This window comes from Neltuma alba, unplaced genomic scaffold (assembly GCF_004799145.2).
Source record: "Neltuma alba isolate B1F8T4 unplaced genomic scaffold, ASM479914v2 tig00012108_pilon, whole genome shotgun sequence".
NCBI classification, from domain to species: Eukaryota; Viridiplantae; Streptophyta; class Magnoliopsida; order Fabales; family Fabaceae; genus Neltuma; species Neltuma alba.
Window position 1 is genome coordinate 19,324 of NW_021636660.1, and position 14,915 is coordinate 34,238.

Consider the following 14,915-nt stretch of genomic DNA (forward strand, 5'->3'; position numbering starts at 1 on the left):
TGTGTAAGTTGGATCCAAACCGTGATATCAGCTTTGTCATATCTGAGGTCAAACAGACAGAGGGGATCAGCTTTATCTTATCTTTTATACGACGCCTGATGGATCCCCCCAGTTAACTCCAAACTGCAAAGCTCGGCGATTACGTTTATGGGGGACTGGGATTCAGCAATACTAGCACGCATAATGGACCACCACAATTGACAACCCCATATAAATTATTTCTTGCCTACCTTAGATTGGACATTAACACGCCAGAGTCCACCCTTTCCATCCCCCAGATTGAGAAAAAATTAAGTGGAGTGATAAGGTGGGGGAAGAATTGTACGGAGATGCTTATCCAGTTAATGGTTGATCATTAACTGACGGCTGTCCCCGTACGGTTCTTTATCCGCTTTCATCCCATGCACGATACGTAAATCAATCTACGCTTCTTCACAACGTTGTTTGTCTCTCCCTTCCTTATCTTCTCATCACATATCATCATGTCATCATTCTTTACCCCAAGCCTACCCAGTATTTATATTTGTATTGTTCCTTAATTAACTTTCTCCTCAAGGATTCATATTCTACTTTTACCTCATTCATTCTCCTTAGACATGTCAAATCTCGCTCAGCATCTTCACTATTGCCATCATTGGCAGCCAACTTTTTTGTCATTGTTAATTATTAATTTTGGTGGCGATGCCATCACCCTCCTCTTTTTAAATTTATATATCACTCAAAATAACCATTTAACTTTAAGTCATACCTTCTCTCCTCTTCTTCCGCCTCCACGGGTTCATTGAATGAAGCCTCAAAATTGGAACACCTGTTCCTTTTCTAATGGCCAGCCGAAACAGTCGAGTTTAAGAATTAGAAGGCCGTCAAAACTCAAATACAAGTAAATCACCAACACTAAGAAAGGTACAATAAATAAATATGTAAAATCACTCTCTTCCATCCTCCCCTTAATCATACTCGTAAAAGATGTAAACTTTTCCCTTTTAATTTATTGGGGTCCTCATATCCAAAATTTTCGTTTAAATATCCCACCACCCGCTCATGAATTCTGTACTGTGTCTGTATGGCATTCTTCCTACCACCCCACTCACATCTTTCATTTGCCAGCCTAGGAAGATTTTACTTTTGCACCCACCCCTCCCAACCTCACCTCACTTCTCTCACCTTGTCGTTCAAAGCGCCGTCAGCATGCGGGAGGCATACGACGTCACCATAGAAGAAGACGCAGCGTCGTCCGCGACGGTCGGAGAGGCATCCTCCGGGGTCGTTTTGCTGGGAAAGTACCTGTTAAAAAAGTTGTTGGGTGTGGGAGCCTTTGCCAAGGTGTATCACGCCACGAATGTGAGCACGGGACAGAGCGTGGCTATCAAAGCCGTGAGCAAGCGGGAAGTTTTCCGGGGAGGTCTCATGGAGCACGTTGAGAGGGAAATCTCTATCATGCGCCGCCTGCACCATCCCCACACCCTCAAGCTCTTTGAAGTCCTCGCTTCCAAGTCTAAAATTTACTTCGTCCTCGAGTTCGCCGAGGGCGGCGAGCTCTTTGACAAGGTCGCTCAGGGGCGATTCTCCGAAGATCTCAGCCGTCGCTATTTTCATCAGTTAATTTCCGCCGTCCGATACTGCCACTCAGCCGGCGTCTTCCACCGCGACCTCAAGCTTGATAACCTCTTGATCGACGAAAATATGGACCTCAAGGTTTCGGACTTCGGATTGAGTGCTCTGAAGGACCACGTCAGACCGGACGGTTTGCTGCACACCGTTTGCGGCACGCCGGCTTACGTGGCGCCGGAGATGCTCGCCAAGAAAGGCTACGACGGAGCGAAGGTCGACGTGTGGTCGTGCGGAGTCATCCTGTTCGTCCTCGCCGCCGGGTACCTCCCCTTCAACGACCACAATCTGGCAGCCATGTACAGGAAAATCTACAGAGGGCAATTTAGGTTCCCGAGATGGACGTCGCCGGAGCTCCGGCGTTTCCTGTCTCGGTTGCTGGACAAGAATCCCGAGACGAGAATCACGGTGGACGAGATCATCCGAGACCCATGGTTCAGCAAAGGGTACCGGGAGGTGCGGGTCCAGCACAAGGAATTCGAATCGGATCATGAGCAGAGCCGACACAGGGGACTGAACGCCTTCGATTTGATATCGTTTTCGTCCGGCCTGGATATGTCGGGCCTATTCACCGACTCAGGTTCGTTGGACTGCGTGGAACGCATCGTCTCGGGGGGAAAACCGGCGAACATAATGGAGAAGGTGGAGGGAGTGGCAAAAGCAGAGGGAGTGATGGTGAGCAAGGAGGAGAACGGGGAGGTAGCGAAGCTTGAGGGGCAAAATGGTAATATAATGATGAGGATCGGCATATACCGGCTAACGGATAAACTGGTAGTGGTGGAAGCGAAAAGAAGAGAAAGGAGAGCGGGAAATGGGAAAGGGACAAAATTTTGGGAGGATAAGCTGAAGCCGGAGCTCCAGAGACGGGATGTATAAAGCAGGAGACCAAAAATGAAGAAGAAATGGAGTTTAATTTGGCATATGGTTGATGGAATCCCCATGGAAGCCAGGGAATCACATTGTGTGATCTCTCTCAGTTAGAAGGCTGATTAGTGGGAGAGACAGATTGGTGGATATGTGGGCTCCCACAAGCAAAATAGGGACAAGGGCCGCCTGTCCCTGCTTCCCCAATCATCTCTGAAGCAAACAGCGGAATCTTTTGTTCATACTAGGTCATGATGCCCTGTTTCACTTAAATCCTTGTTTACCCTTGCATTCACTCTCATCTTAATTCACATTGTACAAACTAGAAATCAATTAGTTTATTGTAATTTACATTTTAATATGCTTTTAAAGAAAAACGAGTTCAACTAAAACTTATTTAAATGATGCATCCAAAAATCAGAGTCACAAAAATTAAATTTGAGAAGTTAATACTACTTCAATTTTAAAGTGATGGAAAAGGTTCTTTGACCCCGATACATTATTTTAAACTTAAAATTAGTTTTTTTTTTAAATTGAAAAAGTCAGCTTTTCATAACATCTTATTACAGATTTTATCATCAGCTCTTAAATTTTAAATTTTTGTTCAAATAATGTAATTTTATTCTATTTTCAAATATACATACACTCACTTCAATATGAAAGTTATACATATATATATATATATATCTTCTTATACACTGAATGTGTAGCATTTCAGTTCAATTTTTATTTTTATTTTTGGAAAACGGATGCTCTCAGTTTATGAAAAATGCTTCATTAATTGAGAGCATTTTCATATTAATTAGAATTAGATTGAAATAATAGCTCCTTATGCTTAGAAAATAGCCATAATTTATTTATTATGGATAAAAATATTCATTATTGGAAGTTAGAATGGATTAGCGGAAAGTAAGAGAGAAGGAGGGTGATCGAATGGATGGCAACAAGTGAGGTGACAGGGCGGGCGCGGGCATGTGAGAATAAGCATCTCATATCACGCACACCTAACGTCTGCTTATCAGTGCTCACCACTGACCAAAGGAATATTCCTCTGCCGTCTTCTTGATGCCCTCATTTCGCCACCCTCCTTATTCTATTTCAACTACCCCCCCCCCCCCAAATTTTTTTTCAATCCTACCATCTTATTCCCTCTTCTTTTCCTTCCTCGATTTGATAAAACCACATACTTATCCCTCAATTTGCAAGTCAAATGCAACCCACATCTCACAGATCTACACTTCCTGATTGGCTCTTTAAATGACAGTCTCAGGTGATTTTGGATATAAGCGAAATGAAATATATTACTATTTTATGATGCAATTCTTTGACAATGCTTAGTTAATCTCATGAACAATAATTTTCTAAAATTTATTTTTTTTACTATTATGAATAGGGCTTCTTGTGATTTTAAAAATTACTATAAGAACAACACTTTGAATTGCCGGGAACCAATATTGTTCCTTGTGAAGCAAAATTTCACGCAATGCAAACTGTTATGTTGTGACGGTCAAAATCTGAACTGTAAAGTGTAAACTGTTGGAAAACGAGTTGAAAACAAAAATCCGACCTGCCGGATTCGAACCAGCGACCTAAGGATATCTGTTTTCACTTTCAACTACAGTCCTCCGCTCTACCAACTGAGCTAAGGTCGGAGTTGTGATGTCGGCCTCAACAACCAATTTAGTGTTCTTTTCTATAGTAATGCACATTTTCCAGATCACATCATTCTCAGCTTCTGAACCACCACCCCCACGTAATCCCATTTTTGCTACCAAAAGTAACGTTGGAGGCAGCAATGCTTTTTAATTAATTCTATTTAGCCCCAGAATTTCAGCAGGCAGCCAAGTGAGGAGCAAACGCATTTGGATCCCTCTAATCGCAAAGAAAACATAACCATACATTTAAAAGGAGTGATATGAGAAAATTGTGGCAATTATATTTTTTTTCCTTTGACCTATAACGCTCCTTGTATTCATTCTATGAATGTAGTGTTGGTGCCGAGACAAATACAGCGCTCTCAGAATGATTAAATGCATATATTATCAGGTCTGATTCTTCAGCAAGTATCAGAAGCGATCGTATAAGAAGCACATGAAGTGGATACAAGCATTTTAATTTCTGACGCAGACACAGCTGCACTAGAAGTAAAGCGCAACTCTGCTATTGCTTGTAACTTTGCAGAGTGATGGTAGTATCTATTTCTTTCCAAGGAGGCTTCTTTCACTTCAATAATTAAAAGTCGGAAAGCAAGGCAGTTTCTTTCATGTCTTTGGCTTCCATATCAATTGTGGAAGCTTTGCAAGCACGTAATGCAGTGCATATATCCGTTCTTTCCAGGAACTTCTCCGCTTTGACAAGCATCACAGGTCCGTACGCGAAAACCAGCCTCTTGCACTGCAATAAATTTGGAACGCCATGTGGTGAAAAAAAAAAAATTGAAGTCAATTGATGAAACAGGTAAAACGTAGGGAAAATTGTGCACTCCGTTTGTTTTAGATACTACATCAGGGAACAGGGGGTATTCTTAAGCTCTGTCTGGACTAAAAGTTCAGTTCCCTCCTCAAACGATGTTAAGAGTAAACTCCATTACACTTGCATGTAATACTTTAATTGTATGAAAACTGGTGAGGAACTACGGTTCCGACCATGCAAATTTATTTAACTGGATAAAAATCTGAGTTTTTAAATAAATGCGAGACTAAAAAGAAAAAGGCGAAACTCGTCAGATTTTTCTCACCTTTTGTGCATACTTCTCTATGGAATTGCACGCCTTCAATAATGTCTCAATTACATCCAGCTGTCAGTTAAAACTGAATTTGTTAGTAGCGTACTCGACATAAGATAATGATATCCAGAAGAGGCCAAATTATGATCAGGATATCGGAGAACCATAATGATAGTTGAGGGTTTTCAAGAAAATGTAAAAAATTTTTTGCAGGACAGCAGGATAAGAATATATTTTAGAGTGCATAAAAGCCATGTAATATTTTACCAAACTATGATCAGGATATTGGAGAACCATAATGCTAGTTGAAGGTTTGCAAGAAAATGCAAAAAATTTTTTGCAGGACAGCAGGCTAAGAATATATTTTAGAGTGCCTAAAAGCCATGTAATATTTTACATGTATTGGAGTAAACAGAAGATCATAAGCTACTAGAAAACAAGGAAAATTCCACTACTCCAGCTGAGTCGTAGGAATTGAAATTTCTAACCTCGGTGTCAGGATCTTTCAACTTAACCAATACTTCTGAGACAGCATCTCTGCAAAATCCACAACTATCTTCTTGGACTTGAGATGAAATCTTTGCAATTCGCTGACATAGATTGGCCTTTTTACAAAGTTCTCCAGGTTGCAATGAAGCTAGTTTTGAGAAAAAGCGGGGAGCATAAAGGTCCACCAAATTTAAGCACTGCACAAGGCAGAAGAAACAGATGAGTAAATGTAAGGTCTGAGAAATTCCTATTCATTAATCCATTCGTCCCCTGGATTCCTCAAGTGCTGACAGTTGCACTCTGTTATACAACAAGGTTGCTCCAAAATGTAAATCAACACACTATATGGTTCAACATAAGTTGGGGCTATGTTATTCTGTATAAGAAAGGTTCCATATGCAAAATTATCATGCTTGCAGCCCATCCAACCATCCTGTGGCTGAACAGAATGTTGGTTGAACATCAAAAAAGCATAACCCGAGATTATTACTAGATTTGCAATAACTGAATAACTTCAGCATGAAACCATAAACACCACATATCCAAGAAAAGGTAACCAACCTCCTGCTCTAAAGGGCGCAGCTTATGACATGTATGGTAAAGGATATCAATGACCTCATCCTGGGTCTCTTTTTTAGTCAGGAAATCAAGAGCCTCGGAAGCATATTCCTCACAGGGGCAGCACGTGTGCGCGCGATTGATGATGACTTGGCACCACATGGAGTGCCCTCTCTCTCCCTCTCCCTCGCGCGTATATCCTTTCCTTCCCTTCCCAGATAAGAGCAACACGCTATGCATCAGCCATCCATTATTCCCAGCAGGGACCACTCCTTTTCCAATCTCAACCGCCATTTTCATCTTCTTATCACCTAGTTTTTTTTTTTAAAATTGTTTTCTCTACTCATTAAAAAATTTTGTAATTTGTAGTTTGTTATTTTCTGGAATCTTGGCTTTGGACACTTCTTTTTATGAGACAAGCGGTGCGGTGGCATGTGGCTCTTCATTTTAAAAGAAGAGTTATATGTGTGTGTGTGTGTGTGTGTGTGTGTAAAAGTTGGATCCAAACCGTGATAGCAGCTTTGTCATATCTGAGGTCAAACACACAGAGGGGATCAGCTTCTGAATTCTTTTTACTATCTATTCGATTCCCATGCATGTATACCATACTCAATTATTCAGTTAAAATGAAATTAAAAAAGAAAAAAGACTTCACTTGGCAGGGGGGGCGTGCCTTTCATTTCATGAAGTTCCAGTTTATGTGCATGCATGTTAATGTTACATGAAAATTAAACGTACCGTTTGGGATCTGTTCACTGAAATCTTCAGTTGGTGTGGGATTGGGCAGCCTGCAGGGGCAGTAAAGACGAAAAGGGAAGCGGATGGGCGGCAGAAGCATCTTACGCGGCGCTGGCATCTTACGGAGGGTGATTGGTAAGGCGTCCCATCCAGTGTCCGCGTTCGCGAGAACAGAAAATTATGGTGGTATTTATCTTATCTTTTATATGACGCCTGATGGATCCCCCCAGTTTACTCCAACTGCACAGCTCGGCGGTTACGTTTATGGGAGACTGGGATTCAGCACTACTAGTACGCATAATGGACCACCACAATTGACAACCCCATATGAATTATTTCTTGCCTACCTTAGATTGGACATTAACACGCCAAAGTCCACCCTTTTCATCCCCCAGATTAAGAAAAAATTAAGCGGAGTGATAAGGTGGGGGAAGAATTGTATGGCGATGTGATAAATCCTGATTTTATATTGATTTTTCATTTCTTATTTGGGATTTTTATCAATTAAATTGGACTTAATTGCATTTATTATAATTAATTTGGATTAATTGTGATTGGATGAAAATATTGCTAAAAAGAGCAAAAATATCATATTTTTATGATTTAGTTTCACTGATTGATTTTTTGGAAAAAAAATCATATCACATTATCTTAGATTTTGTTATAGAAAATTTGGGAGATATTGTAAGGTTTGAATTGAGGGTTGTATCATCATCACCTTCTGAAAAAAAAAAGGAACAGTGGCGGCGGCGGCAAGGCTTCAATATGCATCTTTGTGTGTGTGTGTGTGTGTGTGTGTGTGTATGACCGCAGGGAGAGGAAAAAAAGGCACCGCACACCAGCCCCCAATCTTCGTACACCCATCCACGCCACCTCGCCATCCTTCATCATCATTCTCGGTTTTCTTCATCAACTCTGAAACAGGGGAGGCAGCAAGTTGCGACCTTCACTGTTTGAGTAACCGCCAGCAAGTCTGAAGCATCATCGTCACCTTCCTTTTTCCTCCATCAACACCGGCGAACAACCTCTCTCTCTGCATCAGTTCCTCCGACACTGCCTTCGGCCAGACCCACAGCGCCTATTTATTCTTCTTCCATGGCCGAAGTACACATTGAGCTGATGTTGGGAGAAATTCAAATCATGTCCAGCTAATTTCATCGAGCTTCTTGGAGATGGAGTATTGGGTTTAAGCTTCAGAGTTAATTAGGAGAGTTTTTCTGTTTCAATTCTTTTAATTTAATTGAGTAATGGATTTTCTGAGTTAGAATTAATATTATTTAATTAAATTTTCTGAGATTATTAGTTGTAATTCTTAGTTTAGAATTGAATTTTTGTGATTGAGATTGGATTTTGCAATTTGAGATTTATATTTATATTCAGTTTGGAGTTCTATATGTTATGCTATTCATTCATAGTTTGGATGAATGTTATAATTGTATGGTACTTATTGAATATCTCAAGTTGAGTGTTCTTTGCATAAAGACCCGAATTACATTAATCTAATCCTAATTGCACACTAATCGGTTTTCAAAGGTAATTTTAATTGGTAGTTGTAGTTATAGTCTTAGGACATCTATTAATTAAGATTGCTTGACTTAATCAGTGATTAAGGTTATGATTTTAAATTAGTGAACAAAATAACTCCTAGATCATTTTGAGCAAGGATAACCCAATTTCCATTTTTCAAGAAGCACTATCTCATATCTCCTTAAAATCCAAAATTTTCATTTGCTACTTTTTTTTTAATTAATTTTCTTTCAATTTTAATTTTGAATTATCTTTCAATTTTTATTATATTAAAAAAATCCAAAAAAAATCCCTTTTTAATAGCAATTTTGATTTTTAGTTAATTTAGAACCTAGTTAATTTTTGGCTCCAATAAGAGAATGATTTTGATTTGCATCACTTAGTGCATTCTAAATTTAATTTAATTTGATCCATTGATGATCATATTTTACTTTTAACTCATTCATTCTCCTTAGACATGTCAAATCTCACTCAGCATCTTCACTATTGCTATCATTGGCAGCCAACTTTTTTGTCATTGTTAATTATTACTTTTGGTGGCGATGCCATCACCCTCCTCTTTTTAAATTTATATATGACTCAAAAATAACCATTTAACTTTAAGTCATACCTTCTCTCCTCTTCTTCCGCCTCCACAGGTTCATTGAATGAAGCCTCCAGATTGGAACACCTGTTCCTTCTCTAATGGCCAGCCGAAACAGTCGAGTTTAAGAATTAGAAGGCCGTCAAAACTCAAATACAAGTAAATCACCAACACTAAGAAAGGTACAATAAATAAATACGTAAAATCACTCTCTTCCATCCTCCCCTTATAATTTCTGCAAAAATAATGACGGGGGATCTGTAGTTCGGATCCAGACTCTTCAACTTTTGAGGTCGTAATTTCTGCAAAAATAAAAATAATATTAGATGCAGACGTTTTCATCATTTTGTGTTCATGAAGTTCTTCCGAAAATTAAATCATAAAAATATAGATCTCGTATGTGTGATCACTCTTTTTTAACTCGGAATCGCAGAAGAAGTAAATACATGCAGGGTTCCGTCAGGGCGCACACGCATATATAAAAACCGAGAGAAAGATTCCACAAGTGCATGATTAAACATTTAATTAATATGAATGATGGAATAATTTGCATTGATTCCGCACACCCCGTTGGAATTAACTAAGCACGCCTTGATTAATTAGTAGGGATGCCCATTAAAAAGAAAGAAGGCTGCATTAATTGGTCAGCGATGATTAATTATGAATGAAGAGCAGGTGGCTTGCATGGAAGGGCCAATAATGGAGGGTGGGAACAATAATATAAGAAGAGAGGTTCAATAATTTGATTATTGAAATACATATTGAAATGGAATGAAGGCAATGATTAAAGCGTAAAATATAAGAAGAGATGCATGTGATGTGATGGCAGGAGTGTGAAGTCAGAGAGTGACAACAGGGAGAGTGTATGTGGAGGACAAGCCTTCACAAATTTGTAGCTGCGTGGGCTTTTTATCCTTATGTCGAACACGCAAGTGATTTGGTCCGCCCACTCACTCCGACAGATTAGGCCAATGCATATATATATATATATATATATATGTTTGAGTTTAAGGATGTTTGGTAGAATCCAAACTATAATTTTTAAAATTATTTTGATGGTATATAAAAATTTATCTCATTGGAACAAATATTTTTCAAAAATATTTTTTCAGTATTGCCCCTTAGACCTTGATGGTGATGGAGAGTGAGAAGTGTTCAAAAGTAAAACATGAGGGCCACTAACAGCCGAAGTAAATAATAATGGAGGCAGCTTTTACGACCAAAAAACAAAAATTAACAGGGGCAACACGTGTGTGCGCGATTGATGATGACTTGGCCGGCAGGGACCACTGCTTTTCCAAGCTCTACCGCCATTTTCATCTTCTTATCATGTCACCTACATTTTTTTTTATTGTTTTCTCTACTCATTACAAAATGTTGGCTTTAATTTGGACTCCTCTTTTGTTTCTTCTGAGACAAGCGGTGCGGTGGCATATGGCTCTTCATTTCAAAAGAATTATATATATAAGTTGGATCCAAACCGTGATAGAAGCTTTGTCATATCTGAGGCCGTCACACACACACGGCAACAGCTTCCCAGTTTATTTTACTAATTGAACCATGCATGTTTACCATACTTATTCAGTTAAAATAAAACTTAAAAAGAAAAAAAGACTTCATTTGGCAGGCTGGCAGGCATGCCTTCCATCTCATGACGTTCCAGTTTATATGCATGCATGTTAATGTTACATGATAATTAAACGTACCATTTGTGATCTGTCCAATGAGAAACCTTTGGTTGGTGTGGGAATGGGCAGCCTGCAGAGGCAGTGAAGACGATGACGGAAGCGGATGCGCGGCGGAAGCATCCTGAGCGCGCTGGCATCTTGCGGAGGGTGATTGGTCAGGTGTCCCATCCAATGTCCGCGAAAAAAAAAAACGTCCTGGCAAAAGGAAATTATCCTTCTGCGGAAAAAACTAAATACGCCGTCCGCTTCATCCCCTAGATTGATAAAATGGAGGGATAATGTCGGGGGAGAATTGTACAGAGATGCTTATCCAGTTAATGGTTGATCATTACTGACGGCTGTCCCCGTACGGTTCTTTATCCACTTTCATCCCATACATACATGACACGTAAAACAACTGCCTCCCTTTTTCTCCCGATGACGCTGACTTCCATTGCTACGTACCCCCACCCTCGTATAAATCAATCTGCTCTTCTTCAAACGTTGTTGGCATCGTCCTCGCTCCCCCTCCCTTGTCTTCTCATCATATATCATTATGTCGTCATTACTTACCCCACGCCTCCCCCACCCATTATAGCTACACATTTAACCCCAAGAGCTTTGTCATATCTGAGGTCAAACACACAGAGGGGATCAGCTCCTGAATTCTTTTTACTATCTATTCGATGCCCATGCATATATACCATACTCAATTATTCAGTTAAAATGAAATTAAGAAAAGAAAAAAGACTTCATTTGGCAGGCGGGCATGCCTTTCATTTCATGAAGTTCCAGTTTATTTGCATGCATGTTAATGTTCCATGATAATTAAACGTACCGTTTGGGATCTGTTCACTGAAATCTTCAATTGGTGCGGGATTGGGCAGCCTGCAGGGGCAGTAAAGACGAAAAGGGAAGCGGATGGGCGGCAGAAGCATCTTACGCGGCGCTGGCATCTTACGGATGGTGATTGGTAAGGCTTCCCATCCAGTGTCCCCGTCCGCATCCGCGTCCGCGAGAACAGAAAATTATGGTGGTATTTATCTTATCTTTTATATGATGCCTGATGGATCCCCCCAGTTTGCTCCAAACTGCACAGCTCGGTGATTGCGTTTATGGAGGACTGGGATTCAGCAATACTAGTACGCATAATGGACCACCACAATTGACAACCCCATATGAATTATTTCATGCCTACCTTAGATTGGACATTAACACGCCTGAGTCCACCCTTTTCGTCCCCCAGATTGAGAAAAAATTAAGTGGAGTGATAAGGTGGGGGAAGAATTGTACGGAGATGCTTATCCAGTTAATGGTTGCATCATTAACTGACGGCTGTCCCCGTATGGTTCTTTATCCACTTTCATCCCATATGCGTAAAACAACTTCCCCCCGCTCTCACCTTGACGCTGACTTCCATTACCACATGCCCACTCCCTCATAAATCAATCCACGCTTCTTCACAACGTTGTTTGTCTCTCCCTTCCTTATCTTCTCATCACATATCATCACGTCATCATTCTTTACCCCAAGCCTCCCCAGTATTTATATTTGTATTGTTTCTTAATTAACTTTCTCCTCAAGAATTCATATTCTACTTTCAACTCATTCATTCTCCTTAGACATGTCAAATCTCACTCGGCATCTTCACTATTGCTATCATTGGCAGCCAACTTTTTTGTCATTGTTAATTATTACTTTTGGTGGCGATGCCACCACCCTCCTCTTTTTAAATTTATATATCACTCAAAATAACCGTTTAACCTTTTTTTTTTTTTGATAAGACGGAAAGAAAATAACCGTTTAACCTTAAGTCATACTTTCCCTCCCCTTCTTCCGCCTCCGCAGGTTCATTGAATGAAGCCTCAAAATTGGAACACCTGTTCCTTTTCTAATGGGCGGCCGAAACAGTCGAGTTTAAGTATTAGAAGGCCGTCAAAACTCAAATACAAGTAAATCACCAACACTAAGAAAGGTCCGATGAATAAATATGTAAAATCACTCTCTTCCATCCTCCCCTTAATCATACTCGTAAAAGATGTAAACTTTTCCCTTTTAATTTATTGGGGGCCCCGTATCCAAAATTTTCGTTTAAATATCCCCCCACCCGCTCATGAATTCTGTACTGTGTCTGTATGGCATTCTTCCTACCACCCCACTCTCACATCTTTCATTTGCCAGCCCAGGAAGATTTTACTTTTGCACCCACCCCTCCCATCCTCACCTCACTTCTCTCACATTGTCCTTCAAAGCGCCGTCAGCATGCGGGAGGCATACGACGTCACCGTAGAAGAAGACGCAGCGTCGTCCGCGACCGTCGGAGAGGCATCCTCGGGGGTCGTTTTGCTGGGAAAGTACCGGTTAAAAGAGTTGTTGGGTGTGGGAGCCTTTGCCAAGGTGTATCACGCCACGAATGTGAGCACGGGACAGAGCGTGGCTATCAAAGCCTTGAGCAAGCGGGAAGTTTTCCGGGGAGGTCTCATGGAGCACGTTGAGAGGGAAATCTCTATCATGCGCCGCCTGCACCATCCCCACACCCTCAAGCTCTTCGAAGTCCTCGCTTCCAAGTCTAAAATTTACTTCGTCCTCGAGTTAGCCAAGGGCGGCGAGCTCTTTGACAAGGTCGCTCAGGGGCGATTCTCCGAAGATCTCAGCCGTCGCTATTTTCATCAGTTAATTTCCGCCGTCCGATACTGCCACTCCGCCGGCGTCTTCCACCGCGACCTCAAGCTCGACAACCTCTTGATCGACGAAAACATGGACCTCAAGGTTTCGGACTTCGGATTGAGTGCTCTGAAGGACCACGTCAGACCGGACGGTTTACTGCACACCGTTTGCGGCACGCCGGCTTACGTGGCGCCGGAGATGCTCGCCAAGAAAGGCTACGAAGGAGCGAAGGTCGACGTGTGGTCGTGCGGAGTCATCCTGTTCGTCCTCGCCGCCGGGTATCTCCCCTTCAACGACCACAATCTGGCCGCCATGTACTGGAAAATCTGCAGGGGGCAATTTAGGTTCCCGAGATGGACGTCGCCGGAGCTCCGGCGTTTCCTGTCTCGGTTGCTGGACAAGAATCCCGAGACGAGAATCACGGTGGACGAGATCATCCGAGACCCATGGTTCAGCAAAGGGTACAGGGAGGTGCGGGTCCAGCACAAGGAATTCGAATCGGATCATGAGCAGAGCCGACACAGGGGACTGAACGCCTTCGATTTGATATCGTTTTCGTCCGGCCTGGATATGTCGGGCCTATTCACGGACTCAGGTTCGTCGGACTGCGTGGAACGCATCGTCTCTGGGGGAAAACCGGCGAACATAATGGAGAAGGTGGAGGGAGTGGCAAAAGCAGAGGGAGTGATTGTGAGGAAGGAGGCGAACGGGGAGGGAGCGAAGCTGGAGGGGCAAAGAGGTAATATAATGATAAGGATCGGCATATACCGGCTAACGGATAAACTGGTAGTGGTGGAGGCGAAAAGAAGAGAAAGGAGAGCGGGAAATGGGAAAGGGACAAAATTTTGGGAGGATAAGCTGAACCCGGAGCTCCAGAGACTGGTGTATAAAGCAGGAGACCAAAAATGAAGAAGAAAATCAGATGTTGATGGAATCCCCATGGAAGGGAATCACATTGTGTGATCTCTCTCAGTTGAAGGCTGATTAGTGGGAGAGACAGATTGGTGGATATGTGGGCTCCCACAAGCAAAATCGGGTCAAGAGCCGCCTGTCCCTGCTTCCCCAATCATCTCTGAAGCAAGCAGTGGAATCTTTTGTTCATACTAGATCATGATGCCCTGTTTCACTTAAACCCTTGTCTATCCTTACGTTCACTCTTATCTTAATTCACATTGTACAAACTAAAAATCAATTAGTTTATTGTAATTATATTTTAATATGCTTTTAAAGAAAACGAGCTCAACTAAAACTTACTTAAATGATGCATCCAAAGATCAGAGTCACAAAAATTAAATTTGAGAAGTTTTTTTTTTTGTCCAAATTTGAGAAGTTAACACTACTTTAATTTTAAAGTGATGAAAAAGTTGCTCTGATCCCGATACATTATTTTAAACTTAAATTAGTTTTTTTTTTTAAATTGAAAAGGTCAGCTTTTCATAACATCTACTTACTACAGATTTTATCATCAGCTCTTAAATTTTAAAATTTT

At 41.2% G+C, this 14,915-nt stretch overlaps 3 protein-coding genes and 1 non-coding gene across 4 annotated transcripts; 2 read left to right on the plus strand and 2 right to left on the minus strand.

Moving 5' to 3' along the window:
- The first annotated feature begins 1,108 nt into the window (after nucleotides 1–1,108).
- On the plus strand, nucleotides 1,109–2,874 carry LOC114722723 (CBL-interacting serine/threonine-protein kinase 14-like). The gene has a single exon (XM_028908819.1). It carries the CDS (start codon nucleotides 1,189–1,191, stop codon nucleotides 2,482–2,484), a length of 1,296 nt encoding a protein of 431 aa, XP_028764652.1. The 5' UTR covers nucleotides 1,109–1,188; the 3' UTR covers nucleotides 2,485–2,874.
- Nucleotides 2,875–4,033: 1,159 nt separating this feature from the next.
- On the minus strand, nucleotides 4,034–4,124 carry TRNAY-GUA (transfer RNA tyrosine (anticodon GUA)). The gene is given in 2 exon segments: nucleotides 4,034–4,069; nucleotides 4,088–4,124. It is a non-coding gene; the product is annotated as a tRNA-Tyr (tRNA).
- A 363-nt stretch (nucleotides 4,125–4,487) lies between these two features.
- On the minus strand, nucleotides 4,488–6,538 carry LOC114722721 (proactivator polypeptide-like 1). The gene is made up of 4 exons (XM_028908817.1): nucleotides 6,248–6,538; nucleotides 5,686–5,883; nucleotides 5,210–5,269; nucleotides 4,488–4,866 (listed from the first exon to the last, which is right to left on the minus strand). Exons 1-4 carry the CDS (start codon nucleotides 6,536–6,538, stop codon nucleotides 4,705–4,707), a joined length of 711 nt encoding a protein of 236 aa, XP_028764650.1. The 3' UTR covers nucleotides 4,488–4,704.
- Nucleotides 6,539–12,786: 6,248 nt separating this feature from the next.
- LOC114722722 (CBL-interacting serine/threonine-protein kinase 14-like) lies at nucleotides 12,787–14,660 on the plus strand. The gene has a single exon (XM_028908818.1). It carries the CDS (start codon nucleotides 13,022–13,024, stop codon nucleotides 14,333–14,335), a length of 1,314 nt encoding a protein of 437 aa, XP_028764651.1. The 5' UTR covers nucleotides 12,787–13,021; the 3' UTR covers nucleotides 14,336–14,660.
- The last annotated feature ends 255 nt before the right edge of the window (nucleotides 14,661–14,915 follow it).

Excerpts from the sequence above, each read along its gene's own strand:
- LOC114722723 (XM_028908819.1), top strand. The coding sequence starts at position 1,189 with ATGCGGGAGGCATACGACGTCACCATAGAAGAAGACGCAGCGTCGTCC.
- LOC114722721 (XM_028908817.1), bottom strand. The coding sequence starts at position 6,538 with ATGGCGGTTGAGATTGGAAAAGGAGTGGTCCCTGCTGGGAATAATGGA. Across the intron at positions 5,270-5,685 it reads TGAAAGATCCTGACACCGAG|CTGGATGTAATTGAGACATT; the intron begins GTTAGAAATTTC and ends TTTAACTGACAG. Across the intron at positions 4,867-5,209 it reads TAGAGAAGTATGCACAAAAG|TGCAAGAGGCTGGTTTTCGC; the intron begins GTGAGAAAAATC and ends AATTTATTGCAG.
- LOC114722722 (XM_028908818.1), top strand. The coding sequence starts at position 13,022 with ATGCGGGAGGCATACGACGTCACCGTAGAAGAAGACGCAGCGTCGTCC.